The sequence below is a fragment of the Micromys minutus genome (genome assembly GCF_963924665.1).
Source record: "Micromys minutus genome assembly, chromosome: 9".
In the NCBI taxonomy this organism is placed as follows: Eukaryota; Metazoa; Chordata; class Mammalia; order Rodentia; family Muridae; genus Micromys; species Micromys minutus.
The window spans coordinates 44,629,102-44,654,647 of NC_137978.1; the positions used below are offsets into that span (position 1 = coordinate 44,629,102).

The 25,546-nt window shown below is 46.5% G+C and overlaps 1 protein-coding gene across 1 annotated transcript; it reads left to right on the forward strand.

Moving 5' to 3' along the window:
• The first annotated feature begins 240 nt into the window (after positions 1 to 240).
• PEF1 (penta-EF-hand domain containing 1) lies at positions 241 to 24,468 on the forward strand. Its single transcript, XM_080920604.1, has 5 exons — positions 241 to 270; positions 17,787 to 18,024; positions 21,498 to 21,653; positions 22,073 to 22,216; positions 23,595 to 24,468. The coding sequence occupies exons 1-5, from the start codon at positions 247 to 249 to the stop codon at positions 23,822 to 23,824; spliced, it is 792 nt and encodes a 263-aa protein (XP_080776730.1). The 5' UTR covers positions 241 to 246; the 3' UTR covers positions 23,825 to 24,468.
• Positions 24,469 to 25,546: the final 1,078 nt, after the last annotated feature.

Here is a 25,546-nt window from a genome sequence, read left to right on the forward strand (position 1 = left end):
AGGTCACGCAAAACAAAAACAAACGCGCCGCTATGGCCAACAACACTTCCGGACACTCCTACCCGGCCCTCTGCCTCTCCTGTCCCGCAGTTAGGTACCCACCCACCGCCCGTGACTTCCGTTTGTTGACCTGAAGATGGACAGCCTCACCGTCCAATCACTAGTGGACCCGCCCCAAAACCCAACGAGGAGAGGTGTTGGAGCAGGAAGCTCCGCCTACCACAGTTGAGTGACGTCATAACCGCCATGGCCAGCTATCCAGACGGGCAGGTGAGTTGTAGTGGCCCCTGTGTCAATACCTGGGCTTTGTTTATAGGTCCGGTAACGCTCTCCCTCCTCGGCTCTTTCTCCCTACTTGATCCGCGCTCTTTACACTCAGAGGTTCACTTCATCTTGGCTCTGCGCGAGCAAGAAATAAGAGGGCCAGTCCGTCGCGCTAGTTTTACGTCACCGAGGACCACTCCAGGGGGTTGAGTTGCGCAAGCCTGGCTTTGGGGGTTTTGCACTGAATAAATCCGGGCTCGACCAGACCAGAGTTCACCTCTCAGCTCTCCAGTGGGGCGGAGTCCTCTATGCTCACTAGGCGGTTAGAGCTCTGTTTCTCTCGGAGTCTTTCTGGGCTTAGGATAAAAACAGTTTTCCCGACTCACTTAGCACGACGTACTGTAACAGAATAATCAGAACAATCAGTGGTAGATGGTGCCAGAAGTGAGAGTACACTACTCACTGTAGTCCCGCGTCATTTCACACGTAGGAAAAGTGAAACCCAGAGAAGATAAGGAGTTTAGTTACCAGGTAGTTTGGCAGCAGAGCCAAGGTCAGAACCTGGGTTGTCTGCCGAAGCTTTTTCCTTACTTTCTAGCCTTCCTTACTGGCCTTGAACCAGCCAGGAACATTATTTGCAGTGTGATTTTTATAGCCATAGTTAGGTGACAGAGTGGTGAGGTGGCTGAATGCAGTTTTGAGTTAAAAGTGGAGCCTGTCTTTGCCGAATTTTAAGTCGTTTCTCCGAGCCAGTTTCCTTTTATAAAACGGATCAGTAGTAGATTCCACCCCAGAAGAACGATGTGATTCTTGTAAACATAGGCTATGTTATGCAGTAAAGTATAGCATCACTTTGTAGGATTTTTCAAAGCAGGCCCCTCACTTCGAAATAATTTGGACAGAATAATCGCCCTGATCACCGAGTAGTTTAAGAGATGAATCTCTTGAAAGGAAAGTGGAAGGTAAAAGCAAATGGGATATTACCAAGCTTTGATTGACGCCGTAGTCACAGACCGAAAGATGTTTAAAGCCCTGTGCAGTTTTACATTTCTTACATTTACTTTGTGTGGGGGGGGGAGGGGTTGGGGGGGAGAGTACACTGTGCACATGCACAGAATTATTTTTTCTCTATCATGTGGGTCTTGGGGATCAAACTTCTTGGTCCTGGCAGCAAATACCTTTACCCACTGAGTCACCATGCTGGCCCCTACATAGCAGTTGGACCCCCATTATGCCCATCTGAAGTCCCTGTAGGCATGCGTGGCTTGTTATTTTATCTTACAGCTGAGGAGCAAACCCAGAGAGGCTTAAAGGTCACACATAGCAAGCGAGGGTGAGGCCAGGGTTAGAGTTTTGAATTCCATTTATTGCATACTTAGCAGAAGTGAGCAGAGAGGCCCGTGCGGGCTCACAGTAGGAAGAAGCATCACAGCTGAGCTTCCCAGACTCCAGTCCACCTGCTGGGTTTCGTGAGATGTTAATGGTGCTGTTAATAGAGGAGGATTCTGTGGTTAAGCAAGCCTGGGAACTGCTCTGTTAGTACAGCGTGGTGATGTTCACTGCAAATCTTCCAGAAATGCATAGAATATGTCATAAAACCTTTTTTTTCCCCTAAAAACTTTCTTAGCCAGGGAGCTCCTGGCTTGTATTATGTCTGCTCACTTTTTGTGACACACCGGTGCTCCAGAGGAGCTCAGGTTGGAAAAGCATTCCCATATTACATATCTTTAGTGGCTATTTTGTATCAGAATTACCTGAGAGCTTGTTTAAAGGACAGATTTGGGTCCCATCTAAGACCTTCTCTGAGCTTAGATGGCTGAGGTCCCACCCAATTGTGAGAGGGCTGTGTGTGCTTGCCTGTGTGGAAGTGGTGAGCATCTATGAAGCTAAAGGTTGACGGTTGAGTAGCTCCCTCAGTTGCTCCCCAACTTATTTTTTGAGGCAGTCTCTCACTGAGCAGGGAACTCGCTGAGCTAGATTATCTGGCCAGGGAGCTCCAGAGATTGCAGGGTCCTCACTGCCTCTGCCTCCCAAGGTGTGCTTTGCCACCTTTTCTACTGAGATGCTGACGATTGTGCAAGTAGGTCGTCTTGCTTGCATGGCAAACAGTACCGATGGAGCTGTCCTCTAAGTCTTAGGATCTGGGGATGATTTGTATACAGTGACAGACCTGAGCTAGAATGCAGCTCTTCCCACTTAAGTGTTACATTCCCTCGGACACATCATTTAAGGACTCGGGGTTTTAATTCCCTCACCACAGAAAAAGAGAAATAGGACCCGTGGGAAGGGTGCAAGAAGGGAGGCATGCATCAAAGCATGTAGGGAGCTCTGCACATCACTGGTGCATAGGATGCGGCACGGTGGTGACACTTGCCACCATGATGTTTGCTTTGTCATGCTGCCTGGGCTTGTTCAGGGTAGAATACTGAAAGGGAGCACTAGGAGAAAATGTGGAATAGAAGAAATGGAGCCTTCATCCCCACCTTATAGTTGTCCGCCTCCTCATCCCAGGTATTCTGAGAAAGGAAAACTGGTTGTCTGAGATCATGCAAAGGCTCAGGCAGCGCTGCCTCCCTTCCACCCACTGGATAGTTCTGGAGGATTACAGCTGTTGGTGGGAGTCACGGTTCTGGTAATTTTCCATTGCCTCCGGCCCAGGGTGCTCAGGCTCTGCCTTGGTGTTGGAGTAGCACAAGTCAAGTACTATTTGGTTCAGTGGGGGAGGCTACTTGATGGAACTCAGTGCTTAAGAGTTTTGTGTCTGAGCCAAAGAGATTGACTGGTTTGAATATCCCTACTCTGCCAACTTGCTTGCAGAAATTTGTTGTAAAGACCTGAAGCTCAGTTTCCTGTTCTGTAGAATGGGGTCATAGCAGTCCCTACACCAGACTGCTGTGAAGTGAGATAGTGTCGAGTGTGACATATAGAGGAGTGCAGATATGTCGACTGTGTAAAGTGGGGGTGAGTTTAAGGTGTTAGGATACAGGAGGGCCAGCCCAGGGGTGGGGCAGGAACAATCACCAGGAGGTCTAAGCTGGGGGAAGAAAAAAAGTTATATTCCAGCTACAGAAGAAATTTCACAAAGACCAGGAAGCAAGAAAGAAAGTACATTCCATAGTACATTTTTCTTAGTGGCTTGTTTGTATCAGAATTATCTGAGCATGTGTTTAGAGAATAAGAGAGTCCAGTATTTGGGGGGCAATTTTAAGATTAATCTGGTTTTAATGATGAGGGGCCAGGAAACCAAAAAACAAACAAACAAAAAATAAGACTAGATATATAAGCAAGGGCCAAATTCCAAAGGGTCTTGTATATCATTTTGAGGAGACTGATTTTCTCCTAAGAGTATTGAGGGAGGGTTTGTCACATTTGTCTCTCAGAGCTCTAACTATGGGGTCTTAAAGAAGAGATGGAAATAGGAGAGGTTGAGGCAAGGGGTGGATTTTAAAGAGGTTGCAGTCCTCTTGACAAAATGGATGATGACCTGGTAGAGGCTGGTGTGGCCGACAGGCTGTTGGGAGGAAGAGCTGAAGGAACACGTTTAATTCAGGTGACAAAGGACGGAAGGCAAGACCCCTGAGAGGTCATGAAGGCTTTGATTTGGATGACTTGGTGGCAGGAGGTATTTGGAGATCAGAACAAAGACGCATACGGTGGGAGGGAAGGTCAGGAAGCTGTCGTGTATGTGGGTCTGCAGCTCAGGGGACATGAAGCTGGAAAGAAAGATTTTGGAGTGTCAGCACAGAGGTGGTAATTAAAGCCTTGGGACAGTTCTTGGCTCATTGTTCATTGGTTGTATGTCTCTGTCCTTTAAATATTTTAGAAGGCTCTGCTGGTGATTGCCAGACCATTCCGTCTGTCTTCTTGTGGCTCTTTAACCCCTTGGCTCAAGCTCCATCCTCTCCCATCAGGCACTTGAAAGGTAGCTCTAAGCAGGCTTGCCTTTGCAGGCAATCTCTTCCCTTCCTTATGAGGAGTCAGTATGGACCTGCTTTGATACCTCTGAGCCTCTCAAGGGCTTGGTGGTTGAAAAAGGAGCCTGTGGAGCTAAAAGAGTGCAGGAATTTCTGAATTCAGGGGCGGGAGGGGTCAGTCTGAGCGTTCTTGTCACCTGCAGTGCAAATAGAGACTATTCCTGAGGTCTAGGCACCACAGTGAAAAAAGAATGTGATCTGAGACTCCCTCTCCTGGGTGCTGAAAGATCACCTCGCCTTTCCCACTACCTGTGTCCAGTGGAAAGCCATGAGACCTGACAGGTGTTTAGCACAGCTTCTGGCACAGACATATACTGGGGCCTTATGTGTGCAGGTGCTATTTTGAGTCCATTTCTCATTTTAGCTGCATAATTTAAAATAGACTAAATGTTGGGTATCTTCATTTTCTCATCTCTAAAATGGGGATGTGCATTTAGCTCTCAGGATCAAGGAACCAGCAAAAGCTGATTAACTTAAAGCACCTCACAGAGCTCCAAAACCCTGAAAATTTCCAAATATAGCTTATTTTCATCAGCTAGGACCTAGAGGTAATTTTTCTGTAATGCTTCAGAAACCATGGTTACTGAACTCTTGTCTTTTGCCCTCTGCCCTTAGTTTGTGTTTATGGGTCTGAAATGCTGCTAGGAAGTGTCTGCTAAGGCCTGGGAGGGGAACACAGAGTCAAAGATCTGGCTCTCATTTCTGGTTCAGACCTAAACTTACAATTCAGTGACCCTGGGACCAACCCAAAGCCTTACACAAGCTTCCTCCCCAGCCTGTTATGCCTTAGTTGATGGTCCTGCCTTGTTCATCATGTGCAGGCTGAACCCTGAGTCATTCTAAACACTTGGCTTTCTTCACCCCACCTCACCCCCATCTCTTGCCTGATCCAATTAGTTGCCAAGTCATGTCTAGTCTATCTCTGAAATAGCTTCGGAATTCACCCGTTCTTTCCATCCCTGCGCCTGCTGTCTGGTTCATGCCCTGCCTGCCCAGCACCTGGCCTGCTGCCTTCCCCCCAGCCCCAGCTCATCCTCCAAACACACATTGGCTAATTCAACAAACAAGGCTCACACCGCATCCCTCCTCCATTGGAAGCCCTTCTGTGGTGCTCTGCTTTCTCCAGCGTAACTCTGCAGAGCAGTGTTTATTTGTTCACACAGCTCTGGAGGCTTACCAGGCACTGTGCTGGGCCTGTGGGTGATGATGGTGGTGGATGATGGTGGTGGTGGTGGTGATGGTGGTGGGATGATGGTGGCCGTGGTGATGGTGGTGGATGATGGTGGTATGAGGGTGGTAGTGGTGATGGTGGTAGTGATGGTGGTGGTGGTGGGATGATGGTGGTGGTGGTGGTGGTGGTGGTGGGATGATGGTGGTGATGATGGTGGTATGGTGGTGGTGATGGTGGTATGGTGGTGGTGGTGATGGGATGATGGTGGTGATGGGATGATGGTGGTGGGATGATGGTGGTGGTGATGATGAAAGAAGCTCTGCCTACCCCTAGCGAACCTTCTATTAGGTGAGGGAGACATTGGATGGGCACAAATAGCTCATCCACCAACTGAAAAGCAGCAAGAGCAGTGCTTGGTCAAGGAGGGTGTGAAGAGCCTTCCTTTCTGGGTTCACAGTGTGCTCTTGCCATTCCCTGACTACACCATGCTCACTCATAAGTCTGTTTTGTCTGTCTGCTTGTGTGTGTAGTGTTTCTCTCTGCTTATTTTGGTAGAGACTACCCCTGCGTCCTTCACAGACCAGCATGTCACTACTAGCTTTGATCAAAGCAACTTTGGGAGAGGGATAGATTAATACATAAAGTAAAGAAGCAATGCATATGCTTGTTTGTTTATTTGGATTGTGCTCTTCCAAACTCATGTAGGGATGGGACATTGGACACTCTGAGCCCCTAGCTAGAAGTGCACAGAGGTGGACAGGAGAGGGGATGTAGCTATAAAAGCTGGAGATCTCTTCCAGGAGACCTAGCTTCTGCACCTGCCTCCACAGTCTAAGTGCGACTTCTCTGAACTCAGGTTTCCTTTCCTCTAGAGGGGCACTGTCATTAATAGTTACTGCTTGTTAAGATCTAGTTCCATCAGGCTTCATGTGACAAGCCTCATTTCATTCCTGTAGCAGGCAGTGTGAGCCAGGCACTGACCTAAGGCTCCTGAGGCTTAGTGAAGGCGAGTCCCTCAGTGTGCTGATACCTTTTCCTGAAAATACCTTGTTCATTCAAAGAGACTGAACGTTTTCCAGACCTAGCAGAGAAGTTAAAAAGCCTTGAGATCAGTAAAGACTGGGTACTCGATCTGCTGTCCTACTGTGTAAGCTTAACCTGCCTTTAAGAGAAAAGCATAACCAACCTTACCTGCCTTGGATTCCCCATGCAGTCAGCTTTTATGACCCAAGCTAAAGGCAGAGCTCTCATGCCCCGACCCAGAATAATGTGTGTGCATCGTAGTTATTTACTGGAAGCAGCCAGCAAGGTTTTAAGCACTGTTCTGGGTCAATGAAATAACTTCTTACTTGTAAAACCCCACTAAAGGTCTCTGTAGAAAAGGGTCCCTTAAGAGCTGCATGGTGGTGTGTGTGTGTGTGTGTGTGTGTGTGTGTTTAATCCCAGCACTCAGGAGGCAGAGATAGGCAGGATCTTGTGAGTTTGAAGCCAGCCTGGTCTACAGAGTGAGTTCCAAGACAGCCAGGACTGCATAGAGAAACTCTGTCTCAAAACAAAGAAAAGTATCCTTCATTTCCTTCCTGTGCCATTTTTCTGTGCTGTTCGGTAAATAAAGACCAAAGACCTGTGTTTGAGTCCAACAGAAGACACTGGGAGAGGTGGGGACACCGCAGTTGGGCTTTTGTCCACTCACTCTAACAGGAATTGCTCCATTTTCATTCCTTATGTGAGATGGTGGTGGCGGTGGTGGTGGTGGTGGTTCTGTTGTTTGTTTTGAGACAGTTTTTCTACATAGCCCTGGCGGTCCTGAGAGAGTCTACAGACCAAGCTGGCCTCAAGCTCACAGAGATCTCATCTGCCTTCTGCTCCTGAGTGCATGTGTGCCCCAATACCTGACTTAGTTTGTGTCCCCAGCACGATTGATGGATCTAAACTCACATGAGCATCTGAAGAACCCTAGGAAAAAGGGATTTTTCATTTTGGACAGCTTGGTCTCTAAAACAAATGGAATCTTCCCAAAGCTCCTTCCTTGTCTACCTGCAGGGTGGAGCGATCTCAGAGACAAGGGAAATAGGACTTCTCAGATTGGCTACATCGGTAGGCAGGTCCCAGAAGCAGGAGACACATACACACCCATGCTTACTTTTTTCTTTTTCTCTCTATCACAACCAGTGTGGCTCCACTTCTCAATTAGTCACAAGGAGCAGGCAAGCTTTCCCAAATGCCTGTTGCCTCTGTCTTCTCTCTTTGGTGCTCAGACTGCTCTTACTGTGAGGACTTCTGTGTGCTGAAGCTCACAGGCATACAGAGCAAGTGAAAAGTTTACTTAAAGGGATTGGAACTAAAATGTTATTAAGACAGATTTATAAACTATAAGATATATATATATATATATATATATATATATATAAATAATCTGGTATCCTAACCATAGAATACTCCCATGATTCTGGAGTCTTGGGAAAGAATGGGCAACCAATTACATTGCTCTGAATGACCAGTTCAACTAAAACATTTGGTCCTTTGGAACCAGGTTGGGTTAGCCATACAGCTTTCTAGAAGAGAGGTGTCCCGGGGATGTCTCCTATTGAATCTTTTGCATCTCCACTGCCTCTACCAACTGGTAATATAATAAATTATCCACATCCATGAAGTGGCCTTAAGGAAGCTTCTCAGGCAGGAGAATTGGTGCCTGCATTTCTAGTCTAGAGTAGGACCAAACCCTGCCCACGAAGGGCTCCATTCACCCCTGTCTCACAAAACTTGTTTCAGAGAATGAGGTTCAAACCATTTTACTAGATGAGCAATGATGTTATTGCAAATGCATATAAGTAATACCTTTTGATTAGGAAGCCCTTATAGAAACAGTTTTTACCACTGTTCAATAATGGTTCTGGGAATGAATGAACAAATGCCTGTCAGTTGCTGCTTACAACCCAGGGCAGCACCCCCACCCCACACACATAAAATGCTGCTTATGATCAGTTTATCAGATAAGGAAATGTTGAAACCCAGGCTCAGCAGCTTTTGAGCCCTCGGCTACTCTAATGACTGGGGTCAAAGTTCCTGATCCTAATAGTTCCTCAAGGTCCATTTCCATTATTAGACAAAAGTTTACAGAGCCCTTTATAGCCAATGTTGGTCACGCACACAGCAAGCTGTGGAAAACAGACAGATAATAAAGACGTTACTGTCACCTTACCTTTCATTACTCACAAAAGTACAAATTCTGACTACAGAACAGAAAAACATCCTCTGCCTGGCAGTGGTCTTGCAGCTTTCAGTCCCAGCACTCAGGGGGCAGAGACAGGCAGGTCTCTGAGTTTGATGTTGGCCTGGTCTATAGAGCTGGTTCTAGGACAGCCAGTGCTACACAGTGAAACTGTCTTGAAAAAATAAAACAAAAATCCCTCTTCTTCACTGTGTACTTGCTAATCTTTTTCATGGCAAACTGATAGGATAAAAGCTGGCAAAAGCTTTGCACAGAGGAGCTGCAGGCTGGCATAATGCGGCAGCTTTGTAGCCTTCTGGGTTTCAAATGTGGAAAAAGAGGCCAGTTCCAAAAACAGTGCAAACAAAACTCACTGGTAACACCAGTATGGTAAATCCCTTCCTAAAGTAGGCCCTGAATGGGAAAATGGTTTTACTGGGACAGTCGGTGTCCATCTAGAGGTGATAACAAAGGTAATCTAGTTTGGGGATCACAAGACTGAGTGCCAGGACTGGCTTGGTGATACAAGCGGACCCAGTGCCCTCCCCCTGCGCTGCCTCTGTGACAGCACAGTCTGAAATCAGTTTCTATACCTTATGGTGCCTCTGCCACATGCCACCCAGCTCCATCCCAAACCTAAAATATTGAGAGTTGATTAATAAAAGTAATTCTAGTTTAGATTTATCTATAGTTAAAGATACAAAATTAGATGTAGTAGGAGAGGTAAAGAAGCTCCCACAGATGTGCGAGTATCCCCTCCAACAATGTTTGACTTGACTTTAGATTAATCAGATTGGAGCTTACCCAGATCTCTTTTCCTCCAGATGCATTGATTCAGATCATACTGGTCAGATTACAGTTTATTCCTAGCTGCTCCAAGAAATTCCAAATTAGCAAAATTGATCATTACTCTGTATGCAACCCCACAGACCCTTGATAATGGTTGCTAAGGTAAGAACTTGATTCCTCAGAGCACAGTGGACTCAGTTGGTGTTTGTATGAATCCCCAGGAAAAGCATTAGAGACACAGCAGCTGGCATTTCTATTACAGCTAAATAATCCCGGCCTTCCAATTGGCACATTCCCTAGTTTTAGACTTTGAGTGAGTTAGTGACAAAAGTAATAGTTTTCCAAAATCAAGCTGCCATTTTTACATCTGATTATGTTACCCTTACCTTCCTCCCCTGGGGTAGAGACTCCCTGTCTCAATGGGGTAGTGACAGTTCTGTACCTGAATGTCTTTTGTCATTGGGGCCATGAGAAATATCTACCCAAACTTTCTTGGATACAAGGTCCCCCTGATTGGGGTGATCATCGGCCAATTAATAGGGAAAAACTTAAACAGCTACATCAACTAATCCAGGCACGACTTCAGACAGATCATAAAGCAGCATTACTTACTTCCTAGAATAGTCCTGTCTTCTGTACTTCCCAAAGTCTGGAGGCTTTCACATGCTCTCTGTGCTGCTGATGCTTGTCTTCTCCTTGGTGCCACCCCACTAGAATTCCCTCACAACTACCATGTTATATATAGTTACTGATTTGAAAGACTACTTTGTCTTTTTTACTGTTCCATTACACCTGATATGAGTTTTTAGTGTCTTCTGTCATAAGCAGGCACCTATTTCACTTCCAATGAAAAGTATTTTGCCAACTTTCAGGAGTAGGTATACAATGCCTACCATGAATTCACCTTATTAGACAAAACTGGACTGACACATATTTCACTATATGGATGATATCCTATTATGCCAGGTCTGGCATGGTTGCAGAAGGGATGGTGTGTCATGCATGGTTCCTGCCCCTGGAGCAGGGCCAACTGGACGTGGGGCTTCTTTGCATGATAATATACATATTTCACTTCATGTTCCTCCTTCAGGGAATGTTCCCCCTGCCAAAGTTATTGGGGAATGTTCTCCCTGCCAAGGCTAATGATTCCATAGCAATCTGAAACAGCGCAGTTCCTGAAGCAATAGTGTGCCTGATGTTCCTCAGCACGATGATAATGCTGTGTCCTTCAGGACATCCTGTAAGGCTGTGGGAAAGAACTCTGAAAACATGAATTTAAGAATATATGTTAGTGTAAGAACTGTTCTTTACAGGATTTCTCAACTATGCAAAATATAAAGAGGAAGTGTGAATTGTAGGAGGGGCTTCATGGACCTGAAAGAACAGAGACAGCTGCACTAATGAGTCAGTCAGGAAGATGTTAAGGAAGGAGACATGATTTGGTCAGTAGAGGAAAAAACCTGGATGATGAGAGAAAGAAAGTTAAAGACAAGGCTCAGATAGATGGTTCTATGATATTAGTGGTAAGATAGTGGCCTCTCAGAAGATTGACAAATTGGTATAGCAAGGTAAATAGATCTTTTCATTTCCCCAAACATCCATTACTACATTTTCTAAAGACTCAAAAGATTATATTTCTTACTAGTTCTAGAACAAGTCCTATTGAATAGACAGACTTGATATTTACAAACAGAACTTTAAATGGTATAGCAGCTATAGTTAAAAATGTAAAGTTCTTTTCAGACAGGGTTGACTTTAAGTCGGCTCAAAAGGCTGAGGTAGCAGCTGTAATCTGGGCTTTTGAAATGAGTGAAAACTCCCCTATTAATGTTTATATAGATTCATAATACAAGGTTAGGCTGTTTGCACATGTTGAAACAGCTATAATTAATGTAAATAAAAGTCAAATTAATACGTTACTACAACACTTGCAAGACTTGGTCCAAAATATATTTCCTTATTTTATACCCCATATAAGGTCATATACTAATCTCTCTGCTCCCTTGTCAGAAGGAAATCAGAATGCTGACTCCCTGACACATACAGTCATTTCTGTAGTTGTAGATCCTGTACAACAGGCCCAAGCCTCTCACACTTTACATCATCAAAATTCCCAAGTGCTGAGATATCATGTCATCTAACCCAGGAAGCTGCAAGGGAAATCGTTTAAAAAAAAAAAAAAAAAAAAAAAATTCATGTTACTTTACCCATGGGAATGAATCTATGAGGTCTAAAGCCTGGCTCTTTATGGCAAATGGTTGTGACTTATGTTCCTTCCTTTGGAAGACTTACATATGTCTGTGTCTGTATGGATACCTGTTTCCATGTAATTATGGCCTCTGCCAGCACAGGAAAGGCTGTTAAGGCTGTGATACAACATAGGCTTCATTGCTCTTCTTACCTTGGATTTCCTGTGTGTATAAAGACAGAAACACTCCTGCTTATACAGGCAGAGCTTTAAGGCAGTTGTGTAGCCTGCTCTGTTACTCAAACTATGGGAATGCCTATAATCCAAAAGGACAGGCAGTTGTTGAGAGATCTCATCAGATGCTAAAATCTCAACTTATAAAATTGCAGGAAGGAGAATCCAAATACTATTTCCCACACCACATTTTGAATCATACCCGAATCAACAAAGATTTAAATTTTTAAATTATATCAACAAAGATTTAAAGGCCTAAGCCCCATGGAACACCACTGGGCTGTAAGGTCAGAAACACTCTGCCTATGGTAAAATGGAGAGACTTGTTAACGTAAGAATGGAAAAGCCTAGATGTCCTTTTGACATATGGTCAAGGCTATGCTTGTGTTTTTTCCAAAGATGCCAAAATCTAGTCTGGGTACCCAATAGACTCAGCAGACCCTGGGTTGTACCTACCCTCTTCAAGACCAGGAGGCAGCACCAGAGAGAGAAGAGACAGATGACTCTTCTTCCTGTGAAGACACAATTTTTCAAGCAGTCATCAAAAATGATGCAGACACAACTCCCTGACTCTCCTGATAAAACAAAGGAGGTCCTGGAAGTTCTCAATCGTCTCCTGCCGGCTGGCAAGGAAAGACCCACTCCTTAGGAGAGACCCACTCTGGTTTGTGTGCAGCATCTTCATGCGAGGACATCATTCCATCTTGGGGTCAAATCTTTGACCCCAAATTTGGAAGCTCCTAGGCAGCTAGTCGCCTGCCCTCTACTGCTCGAAATCTGTTTTTGGCTATGCTTTCTTTTGCTTGTGTTTAACTTTTTTGCTTGTCTCTTCCTGTTGGTGTGGCTCAGCTTTTAGCTGCTTATTGGGCTTGTTTGCCTGCTGCCAGTATTTCATCCTAAATCCTGGCGTTATGGACTTACTGAGGTCACTGCTCACTTACAATACCAATATGCTTGGAGGGGAATCTAGTTCTTAACTTGAAAGACAAATGATAATTTTACTTATGAGGGTCAGTCTGACTCCTTGCCAGTTTGCTTTTCAATTGGGATGTCTGTGTAACGATGCTTTCTCTTCAAGAACATACATTGATTGCTGATTCTCCTCTCCTTCAGTTCAGACAAGAGGTGATGGTGCCCATCAAGATGAGAGGGAGGTATGGTTTTTAAAACTGTTCCTGCCAAAGCTTTATAGCACTGCTCATTACTATACAGGAAATTATTCACTTCCCCAAAGCTTTCTTCTTGTCAGCTGGCTGAGGATTTAGAAACTGTTAGGGAAAGAGTTCCTAAGGGAAGATATCTTCTATGGTTTAGTTGTGGCTTTAAGTCTACAACTGTACATTACTTTCCTTTTAAGCTCATGGATTGGTTTGTCAGTAGTCCAGACCATGATTATAAGATTCAACTGAATGATAAATATACTTATGAAAAGCCTTCCTTGCCAAAAGAGATAGCCAGTGAGTGCCTGGAATCCTCCAGGCTGGGCCTTTCCCATGCTGCAGCTACATTTCCTCAGGAGAGAGTACCCTTCTCAGTCAGATTTGTTAGGCTGTTTGCTGCCACAGATAAAGTAACTCTTTTGCTTCCTCAAGGTGCCAATAAGCAAACCTCAGCCCCCAAGTTAGCATGTGTTGCAGCACCGTTCTCTGTACTATATCAAGGAACGGGGAAACCGGCAGCTCATGCAGTCACTGCACCGCTCCTATCATATTAGATGCACAGACTGTTTTATCCAACTGAGTAGGGTTTTTATCCAAAGATGTTTATGCTATACTTAGACAATTTCCATATGTTTTATCGCTTGTTAATGTCACTGGCTTGTGGTTTTCCAACCCAGGTATAGAGGCTTTGCATAGGGCCACTTTAGCTCTCAAGAGATGGAAAAGATTTGTTGCAGCCTTGATATTGGGAATTGTAGCTTTAATAGGATAATAGCCTTATCCACTACATCCTTGGTTAAAAGAGATTCACCCAGCACATCATGTAGATCAATTACCCCAAAAAAAATGTGTCAATAGCACTCATGATCCAGGAGAATATTGACAGGTGACTTCAGGATAGGCTTAATGCTTTAGAGAAAACAGTTCTATATAGGAAATCAAAATCAGAATGTTCAGACTAGGTTCCCAGTGAATAGCACAAACAATTTGCTGTTCTGTGGGTCAGTGCAATTCCCTTAGAGTTGAGCACCTCTGAACATGACTGATTTAAAATTCAGTCTCATTTAAAAGGTGTTTGGAACAATTCTAGTTTGGCTTTGAATATGGACTCCCTAAATAATAGGATCATAGATATTATTAAATCTAGAATGGGATCCACTTGGATTAAGGAAGTGTCTGCAGCCCTTTTCTCTACTGTCTATGAGTTCACTTCTTCATCTTCCTGGACAACTTTGCAGATTGGAGGAATCGCAGTTGATTTATTCTTACTGGTTTTGTTTCACCTTCTAGTCTGCATCAAGCCAAGTTAAGCACTTAGTAACCACACTCACAATCAATGTTCACACTCTTGAATTGAAGCAGAAAAGGGGAGAGAAGGGATGGTGTGCCATACATGGTTCCTGCCCCTGGAGCAGGGCCAACTGGACGTGGGGCTTCTCAAGTGCTGACAGTTGCTGTAGGAGTAGGGCTTCTTTGCATGATAATATACATATTTTACTTCATGTTCCTCCTTCAGGGAATGTTCCCCCTGCCAAAGTTATTGGGGAATGTTCTCCCTGCCAAGGCTAATGATTCCATAGCAGTCTGAAACAGCGCAGTTCCTGAAGCAATAGTGTGCCTGATGTTCCTCAGCACGATGATAATGCTGTGTCCTTCAGGACATCCTGTAAGGCTGTGGGAAAGAACTCTGAAAACATGAATTTAAGAATATATGTTAGTGTAAGAACTGTTCTTTACAGGATTTCTCAACTATGCAAAATATAAAGAGGAAGTGTGAATTGTAGGAGGGGCTTCATGGACCTGAAAGAACAGAGACAGCTGCACTAATGAGTCAGTCAGGAAGATGTTAAGGAAGGAGACATGATTTGGTCAGTAGAGGAAAAAACCTGGATGATGAGAGAAAGAAAGTTAAAGACAAGGCTCAGATAGATGGTTCTATGATATTAGTGGTAAGATGCTTGTCTTGGAGACACAGAAACCATCAACAACTAAATTTGACCCAGATATTCTACTAGGGATTATAAAAAGGAGCCTTAATACTGCTTGCATTAGCACAAACAACTCTCTAAACGAAATACAAAATGTATGGTTCAGGTAATAAAAGGGCACCAGGAAGTGAAATGGAACTGAATCCTGTGTTTGAGAAGATAAAGAGATTTTGGAAGTGGTGATCTCAGGGCAAGATCTCACCAAGCTAAGTTTATTGTTTGTGTTTGCAGTTAAATAAGGAATAGTTTGGGCTTTTATTCTGGAATGAACTACAATCCAGAAATGGAGAGCACATTTGTGATCCAGATCTTGAGGCTGGAAAACACAGGCTTTTGGTTTGGATCTTAAGGAACTGTGGCCATGAAAAACTTAGGCCGGGACATGGTAGTACACACCTTTAATCCAGGAGACAAAGGCAAGTAGATTTCTGAGTTCACGGCCAGCCTGAGAACAAGTTCAGAGACTGAGCAAGTTCTAGATAAAGAAAAGCTTATGTCCAGGTATGGTGGTACATACCTTTAATCCCAGCAGCATTCAAGAGAGAGAATCATTCGGATCTCTAAGTTCCAGGTCTGTCTACAGAGCAAGTTCTAGCTCAGCCAAGCTTAGACAGTGAGTTGGGAAACAGAAAGCTAACTCTCTCACATAAAGATAGCCTATATGTCTAGACTTGACCACCACAAACATTGTGCCCAGTGAACCACATAGGACTTGCTGTGTTTTAAAAGTATATACTTGCTGTCTTTTTTTAAGTGTCAGGGGCTAAGGTCATAAAATGCTGATTAGTGGGATAAATAATTGAACTGATATACAGTTTTAGAGAAGTAGCTTATGTGAACAAAAGACAGGTTTTTTTTTTTTTTTTTTTTGGTCTGCATGAGAGACCTATTTTGAACAGAATACAGAGCTGTCGGCCTGCACCCATCATTGATTTTGAGTCGTTCTTCAAATATCCTATTCACCCCTTCCTCGGGTCCCTCTCCCAAGTCCAGGCTAGTCCTTGGCACCACTAGCCTACTCTATTAAAGATATAAATCTGTTTTTAAAGAATTTGCAAACTTCAGTGCAAATCTTTGTTCATTTATAGCTTGCCCCAGCCAAGTTCAGCTAGATGTTCCATGCTAGTTACAGCTGGTAGTTTGAGTCCTGGAACAAAGACAGCTTCTCAAAGATGCTTAGATTTACCCTTCTCTGTCTGTCTATCTTAAATACTTCTATTTTCCTTGCAGTTATGAACTGTTTTTAGCCATTTTTTGATGGTTGTTTCTTTCCAATAATCTTTTCTCTGCCAAACCAACAGAGTGACTCTTCTTTTTTTAAATTACTTATTTATTTATTATTATTTTATGTGCATTGGCATTTTGTCTGTGTGAGGGTGTCAGATCTTAGAGTTATAGACAATTGTGAGCTGCCATATGGGTACTGGGAATTGAACCCATGTCCTCTGGAAGAGGTAAGCGGTCAGTGCTCTTAACCTGTAAGCCATCTCTCCAACAGAATGATTCGTACTTAACAGCACAGACCCAGAACTATCCAACTCACTGGACAAGTCCTTGATATTTTTTTTATCCTTTTGTATCTCAAAACAATTTCAACTTTCTTTTACAAACGTCAGAAGAATTTATTTGGGGGGGGGGGTGTCCTGGTTTGAATATGCCTGGCCCAGGGAGTGGCACTATTAGGAGGTGTGGCCTTGTTGGAGTATGTATGCCACTGTGGGTGTGGGCTTTAAAGCCTTTGTCCTAGCTGCCTGAAAGTCAGTATTCTGCTAGCAGCCTTCAGAACAAGATGTAGGACTCAACTCCTCCTGCACCATGCCTGCTTGGACACTGCCATATTCCTACTTTGATAATGAACTGAACCTCTGAACTTGTAAGCCAGCCCCAACTAAATATTCTTTTTAAGAGTTGCTTTGGTCATGGTATCTGTTCACAGTAGTAAAACCCTAACTAAGGTGGGGGAGGGAGGAACAAAACTTTCATTCTGTCCTATAAAGACTCTAGAATCCCATTACTTCCATGTGTACTTTCTCCAAAAACTACACATCCTGTTTCTAACACACTAGCTGTTCTTTGTTAGGGTCTCACAAAAGGCAGAGGGAGAGAGTGGAGGGTTCATATTTGGGTTGTATCTTGTTTAACCACTCCAAAAAGAAGTCATTTTATTCTCTTTCCTTATTGCATGAGTTAGTGGGAGCCAAACCTGAACTGTGGTGTTTGGTCATTGTTCCTATCTCCCTGGGGATAAGCTCCCTGCCTGCCTCAAAGACATGAGGATAGGGAATATTCATGCATTGCCAGCTAACGTAGGCAAGGGCTGCTGTGCAGGGTCCATGCTGTGGGTACATCACTGGCAGGTGATGAGGACCAGGGCTGAGTGGCAGAGATTGTGCTTGTGCTTTGAGTTCTGTGGGTAGAGGTGGAAGTCCCAAAGACTGAGAGCATTCTGCTTGATTCATTCACCTGTTCAGATGAGCATTACTGAGAGTCCATTGTATACTGTATACTGGAAGCTGAGGATAAAGCCACAAGCCAGGTGTGATCCCAGATCTTATAGGACCTTTGATGTTCAGGAAAGAGGAATCAGGAGGACAGACAAAATTTCAACCTATACTCTGTATGTCCTTGGCATGACCTTGAGTAACTGGTGGCTCCCCTGGAAGCCTCAAGGCCACCTATGCATAGAGCTGAAAGTCCAGCCTCACCTGAAGAATCAGTCCTGAGGACAGCAGTGTGGGTGCTCTGTAGCTGTAAGTGCTATGCTGTGGTTTCCTTCGTCATCCTGGTCGTGTCTTTTCTTCCTACAGAGTTACCCAGGAGCTGCAGGACCACCCCCGGGTGGCTATTATCCTGGACCTCCCCATGGTGGGGGCCAGTATGGCAGTGGACTCCCTCCTGGTGCTGGTTACGGAGCTCCTGCCCCTGGAGGACCCTATGGATACCCCAGTGCTGGAGGAATCCCCTCTGGAACTCCAAGCGGACCATATGGTGGTGTACCTCCAGGGGGTCCCTATGGCACTCAGCAGCCTGGACCTTATGGACAGGGTAAGTAGAATCTCCAGCTCTAGAACCCAGTCCTGGAACCCCAGACCTGCTCTAAGCTATCCACATCCCATTCTTATCCTCCTGTAGATGTGCGAGTGTCCTGCTCACTGTCACCACAGCCCCTTGCTTCCTGCTCTGTCCTGCAGAAGAGGGTCATCAGTTAGCTTTTTTGGGCTAACATCTCTAATGTCCTCTTGGCTTTCAGCAAGTGTTTCTGTTACTTGCTCACTCTTGCTTGTGTGTCAGTAGCTGAGTTTCTGCTTCAAGTGTCTTTTCATTCTGGGATCAGTGCTGAAGGAGCATTCCATTTTGGGGACATGTCCTTAGGGTAGAGAAAAAGAGTAAGAAGCTAGCAGGGCTGGGTGGGTCCTCAGAAGACTCTTCTCAAGACTGATGTCTTATCCACTCATGTTCTTTTCCCTCAAGCATGACCCCAGGAGGAGGTGGTACATCTCTCACAGGGAGATCCTTAGGCTACCAGGCAGCGGGAGGGGGCGTCCAGTGCTTGGACTGGGAAGGTAGTCAGCAGATACCTGGCCACAGCAGTGTAGTCCACAAGAGAAGAAACTCCATTACTGAGGGAGGGGGACTGACCTCATCCATAGGAAGGAAAGATGGTGTCATCAATGGAAGCTTAGCTTTAAAGGTCAGACGCTTAGTGACCTGAGCAGACTGCCTCTTTAAACCTCAGTGTCCACCTCTGTAAAGTAGGGACAGTGCTACAGCCAACCTCATAGGCTGTATAAATGTGAAGCTGCAGCTTAATACTGGGCACAGCATCTGGGCTTAATGGACAGACAACATTCTGTGGGAGGACTTGTTATATGGCTGAACAGTATCGGCATTCACTGTGATGGCAGCTGTGGTAAACCAGAGGGTGGAAGAGAAGGGGAAGGAAGATGCAGGCTGGAGGGCAGAGATTGAAGAACAGGGGGTGGGAGGAGTGGGTGCCTGTCCTTGCTTTTCTGGGACTTATTTTAGTGAGCTCCTTTCCAGAGTGACTATTCTCAGGAGGCTAAGCACCAGTTATGTGGCGTGGAACTGCCTGGGCCCCGTGAGAAGGGGCTCCAGGGAATGTTGTGCTTAGGAAGCAAGCTGCAGCTGAGTAGATGTACCCAGGCAGGTAGCCTCGAGGGAGATGCTGAATCCTCTGGGGTTCTGAGCACTGCCAGCCAGTGACATTTGTCTTCTCGGAGCCAAACTCTGGCTGTTAGCTTTCAGCTCAGCAGCTCTGCACTGGATTTCCATATCATCCAGAACACTGTGTCTGAGCTCATAGAAAGTCTGAGGGCAAAGGAGCCCTTACTCCGAGGCCTGCTCCCCCTCCCCCCAGCACAAGAATGGCACTAATCTCTAGGGCAGGAGAGGAAAGGCAGGACATGGGTCACATGCTCAGCCTCCTTTGCTGCCTCCTCTCATTGGCTATATTGCTCCTCTCCAGGGTGGCCAGGGTGGTATTGATGTGTGCATCACTTGTCTTAGAGTCCTGGGGAGTTCCACCTCCAAAGTAGAGGATCACTACTTACCGGCAGAGCTGCTCCTCCGCCAGCAGAGATTGCTCAAAGTGCTGTGCACACATCCTGAGCCTTTGCCACCTTCCTTCCTCCACAGCTCTTCATCCCTTCAAATACAGCTGAAATACTCTTCTCTAAAACGGTCTCTCCCCTCCCCCATGCCAGCCTTTGCTGCAGACTTTGTTTCAATGTTGTCTCATGTAATTCATTCCCGCCGCCCTTGGATGTGGTTCGTATTCTAAATATGGAAGTTGGCATTCAAAGAAATTACTTATTTCACCTGAAATTACACAACTAGCAAAAACCAGTCAGGACTTGAATCTAAAGCCAAGTTCTTCTGTTGAAGCACATAGCTACACTTGTCACAGAAACCAGCTGCCAGTGTGTTGGCTGTCCTTCCCCAGTGACCCTGCTTGTTCCATTTTGGTTTCTGTTGTGATGAGCACCATGACCAAAGGCAGCTTAGATGAAGGAAGGGTTTATTTGGTGCATTACTGACATGAACCAAGGCAGGACGCTTAAAGCAGAAACCCAGGAGGAGAGCTGGTACTGCCTAGACCTTTTGCCCCGCCCCATGCTCAGCTAGCTTCTCTGTTTAGCACAGACCCACCAACCCAAGGATGATGCTGCCACCATGAGCTTCTGTGTCAACCAGGTAAGATGTCAACAGGCGTGCCCACAGGCTAAGGTTAAAGGCAATCTCTTTCCCCAAAACCAGGACCATAAAATGGGCCTAGAACTTTAAGGAACCTGCTGCTGATGGAATTCCAGAAAGTGAGCCCTAGTTTCAGAAAGGCAGTCTGACTTCTCTCCCACACCGCAGTTTCTGAAAAGTTTATCCAGAAAAAGAGTTTCTGGGTCTGGCCTCATGAAACAGCCCCCACCCCATCCCTACTCTCCACTGCAAAATCTGATTCTCAGATCCTGTTGGAGGGCTCATTTTCCTGGATCCTCAGATGCTGAGCTGAAGGGTTTGGAGGCACCACCCTTGTAGGCCAGTAAATGTGCAAAGTCTGCTCTCGCCACTTGTCACACTAAGTGTCCTTTGTTGTCCTCCACTGACCTGTCCCTTAGCCCTGGTCTGGGTAGTCCTCAGTTGCAGCCCCTCTACCCAGGTGCCTCCAGTCGACAGTAAACACTAACCAGTGCACTGTTGTTTTAAGTGGGCAAGCCTGCCTGGGCTTCCTATACTAAATCTTCAGTCAGGAACCTCACCTTCTGGCCTCCTCTGGGTCTGCCCTCCACACTGCGCATGTCTGTTTCCGATACCTTCATGTGTAAAGAAACCCCTTGTGTGGCCTGTCAACCCTGCTTCACTCAGACATCCTGACTCTGCTTCTCTTTGTCCCTTAAGCCATTTACAGAGATTTCTTGCTGCATTTGAGGGGCAGGGTGTAATTAGAGAAGCTATTGGGATGATACACAAAGTGTTGCAGGACTGTGCTGTAGAAATCAACTGCAGGCCTCCCTCAGAGGAGACTTGCAGGACGGATAGTGAGGCCTTGTGGGCAGGCATTTGAGGGTGCTTTCTTTTGCCGTGGCAAAACTCTGATTAGGGGAGGAAGAGGTTTACTTGAGCTTATAGGCTATAGCCCATTATTGAGAGAAATCAGGATGAGAACTAGGAAGAAGGAACCACGGAGGAACGCTGTTTGCTGGCTCCCTTGCAAACTTACACATTCTGAGTGGTCTTAAACAACCCAGGGAATGGTGCCAACCCAGGGAATGGACCCTTCTCCTTCAATTAACAATATGACAGTCTCCCGCAGGCCAGTCTGATCTGGCAATTCAACCTTCAGTTGAACTCCTTTTTCAGATGACTCCAGGTTGTGTCAAGTTGGTGATTAAAGCTAACTAGAACATAAGGGAAAACCTGTGGCCAGAGGAGGTTCTCAGAGTGGCTCGCCAACATTTCTTTGACCTGGGTCTGACTACCATGGTTCACATCCCTTTCTCCAGGTGGTGTCCCCCCCAATGTGGATCCTGAGGCCTACTCCTGGTTCCAGTCAGTGGATGCTGATCACAGTGGCTATATCTCCCTCAGGGAGCTGAAGCAGGCCCTAGTCAACTCCAACTGGTCCTCATTCAATGACGAGACGTGCCTCATGATGATAAGTGAGTTCCACGTGCAGTTCCTCAAGCATGCAGGCTTGAGCCAGGTCAAAACTACCCTGCAGTTGGCAGAAGTCTGCATGCACTCAGTCTGAAGAGAACTGTAGCTAAGGGGGAAGCTGGGTTCAAGATACGCTCTCCTTTACCTTGGATCATTGTCAAGTTCTAGGTTGCTAAGTTACAGGCTGGTCCAGTTTTCCCATTCTGCAGATAGGCCTTTCCTTCCCTGGTAAGAACAGACCCAAGCCTTAGAGCTAAGCTTCCAGCCCTGCAGAATCTGATGGGACAGGGCTGAGTGGCCAGGGAGAGGACTGGTGCTGCAGTTGGTCCTGTGACTCAGGCACAGGGAGACAGGCTTCCTCAGTGGTCCCTTGGTCCTCAGTCTTGAAGTTGTCTTTCCTCCTTCCTTTTCTACCACTCAGACATGTTTGACAAGACCAAGTCTGGCCGCATTGATGTCATCGGCTTCTCAGCCTTATGGAAATTCCTCCAACAGTGGAGGAACCTCTTTCAGCAGTATGACCGGGACCGCTCGGGGTCCATTAGCCCCACAGAGCTGCAGCAAGGTAAGGGCCATACGGGCACAGTGGCTGTGGCACAGCCTGACTCCTCTTTATTTCTTATAGCCTTGAAGAGTTTCCCTTCTGAACCTGGATGGGGCCTTGAGCCAAGCTCTGGGGTCAGACAACACTGCTCTAAGTCAGTGCTGGGCTTCCTGGTGGCAGGACTCCAGACAGTGCTGAGTGGAACAGTCTCTGGCATTGGAGAGATGGGACCTTGGACAGCAGTGCAGCTCTTTCTTGTCCCAGCATGCCCCATGCTTCAGAGCTCACTTCTGTTGTCATTTGGCCTTCTCAGAGCTGGAGGGGGGAGCGACCCTGGGGCCACAGTGCCACATCTGGTTCCAATCTGACTCTAAGTCAAGCCTACAGCCTGGGCTAAGGCCAGTAGGTTAGAAGGACAGATGGCTAATGTGAAGAATTTCATCATCTCAGGAAAGGGCTGCCCAGAGAGTTCTGGTCCTTCGTCCAGCCATGAAGTTCATTCAGACAAAAGTCTGTGGTTGGGGATGAGCACGCCATGCCTGCCCCTGCTAGAAGGGAAGGATGATCAGTGCAGAATGCTACCTTGCCAGCTTTCATGGATGTTGGTGAAGTTATAGGGACAACAAAATTAGCACCCGACGTCTGCCTTGCCCCAGGCACTGTGATACGAATTTCGGTGGATTCCTGGAATTCATCTTCCCAAGAGTTTGGTCCTGTTTGCCATTCCGCACAGATTGGTGAAGGATCCCTTCTGGTTTCCCTTTGAGAAGTGGCAGAACGGAAGCTTAGTTCCTTGCGCAGGGGCTCTCAGTGCAGGAAGCTCAGATGGTTTCTGGGCAGGCAAGGGATGCAGAAGAAGCGAGAGGCTCTCGGTGGAGACAGGAAGTGGCATGCCGATTGTGGCCTGGGGCGGGGGGGATGTGACTTTTATTTAAAACAGGACAGTGTGGGAGGCACTGTGCCAAGTGCCTTCATGATTGCCTTTAATCCGATTGGAGCACAGGTTAAGTACCATCCCTGCATGAATGGCACTAAGGGGCTAGTAAGGTAAGCAGGGAGACGAGAGCCGCCTGTCTCCAGAACAGCTGTGACCCTTGTGCTGAGCAGCTCTCTCTGGTGTCCCCCTCTTTCATAGGGCACACGCATCCTTCTCTAGCACACATGCATCAGATGGTCCCAGGTAGACCACTGGCTTCTCTGGGCTCTCGTGAGTCTTGATAGTGAAGAAGTGGCACGTGGGGCACATCCAAAGAAAGCTCCTGTGTTCCTGACATCTGACTGGCTTCCCAAGACTTCTGTCTTCATGTTTCTGAGCTGCTCCCCCAGGTCCCCTGATCTGCTGTGTTGTAACTCCTGTGAAGTGCTCACATCAGGTCTCTTCTGTGCCCTTCCTCCCCAGCGCTGTCCCAGATGGGCTACAACCTGAGCCCTCAGTTCACACAGCTCCTGGTTTCCCGCTACTGCCCGCGCTCTGCCATTCCCGCCATGCAGCTTGACTGCTTCATCAAGGTGTGTACCCAGCTGCAGGTGTTGACTGAGGCCTTCCGGGAGAAGGATACCGCTGTACAGGGCAACATTCGGCTCAGCTTTGAGGACTTTGTCACCATGACAGCTTCAAGGATGCTATGACCCAGCCTACCTAAGGGGAGTGGAGCACACCTGGGGATGTGGGCCTCTTTCCTCCTCTCCTAGCAAAAAGTGTTTGCTAGCCTGAGCTAGGCAGGGACAGGGGTTGGCTATCCTGGGCTGTGGAGTGGCACGGCCTTGGAGTAGGGGCCCTAAAGTAGCAATGGAGTTGGTGTCTGGTCAGCTGTCCTGGCCTCTGGCTTTTCCCCTTCCAATCCCTGATGCCAGAGCCAAGTGCTCATGGCTGGCCTACCTGTCATCCCTCACTGAGACCAGGTCAGAAGCCCAGTGTCTGCACAGTGGAGTCAGACTGAGCGTGAGGGAGATTTGCTTGGAGCAGATCCTGGGATTCCTCAGCCTCCTTAATCCTTGTATGTTAACACTCATTTTCCTGAGGCTTTGCCTGCACACGAAGCTTGGACATTCTGCCATCTCGGCCATATCTGATGAGGCTTACGCTCTCCAAAACTCAGACCCCTTGCTGGCCTGCCACGTTCCACTCAGCTTCCCTCCCCAGGGACACTGTCAAATCCTACTGCCAACATTGTTTCTAATTTGCTTTGTTTTTCCTTCCCATTTGGGGCCAAAAGTCCAGGAAACTGTAAGTGTCAATAAAAGACAGACTCTGCAGTCCCATGACTTCTCGGCTGTCTGTCCATCTGTCTATCCCTTCCCTCACTATGGAGGTGTCAGCTGCTTACCAAGCCATGGGAAAGAAGCCGTGTTAGGGCCTTTAGTGACCGTATTATTTGCCAAGGTGAAGTCGGGGCCCTGCCAGGTTTCTCTGTGTCTAGGATCTGCCCAAAAGGCTGCCTGTGTTTCTTAAAGTTTTAGGGCTACCATTCTGGGCTGAAAGCAACCACCCCAGACCTCTCACAGCATGGTCCTTTTATTATCTTAGGCCTGAGTTTTATCTCCCAGACAAACTCCATTTATGAAGTCATAACTCTCCCCCTACTTTTATTAAGCACAGACACCAGTACCTGCCAGTTGCATTTCTAGATCAGCATGATACCCAGTCTGCACCGTGTCTGTAATGAGCTGACAGAATTTCAATCAAAAGCTGAAGACACCAGACATTCTAGTTTGCTAGGAGGCCGTATCACAGATGATGGTGTGATTATCCTCTGGCTTTGGGAGATGGAGATAAGAGCTCTGAGACTGAGGCCTTCAGCAGGGCAGTCCTCCCTGCAGGGTGGGGGTGGACAGTGCCTGGGACTGTTGTTTTCCAGGTCACAGAGGCCAACAGGCCTGTCAGACTCAGCCATTTCAGCTCCTCTGGGCCGCTGTGGCTCTGTAGTCCCAGAATGATTCGTCCAAATCCCAGAGGCCAGCGCCATCATTTCTGGAGGGGGCACCTCTTTAGGACTCCAGCCTCTATTTGCCAACTTCCAGTAACCAAAAGAAAAGGGGGATGGAGCAGTGTTGCAGGTTACCTGTTTTATATATTTTATGTGTGTGAGTACACTGTCACTGTCTTCAGACACACCAGAAGAAGGCATCAGATCCTATTACAGATGGTTGTGAGCCACCATGTGGGTGCTGGGAATTGAACTCAGGACCTCTGGAAGAACAGTCAGTGTTCTTAACTGCTGAGCCACCTCTCCAGCCCCAGGTTTCCTTTCTTATCTTCTACTGGCAGAAGTGTCTTCCTGTTCTAACCCATAGCTTTAGAAACACCGTCTGCTGGCCCTAGTTTTCTCTCTTGGGCTGACCAGAGCAAAC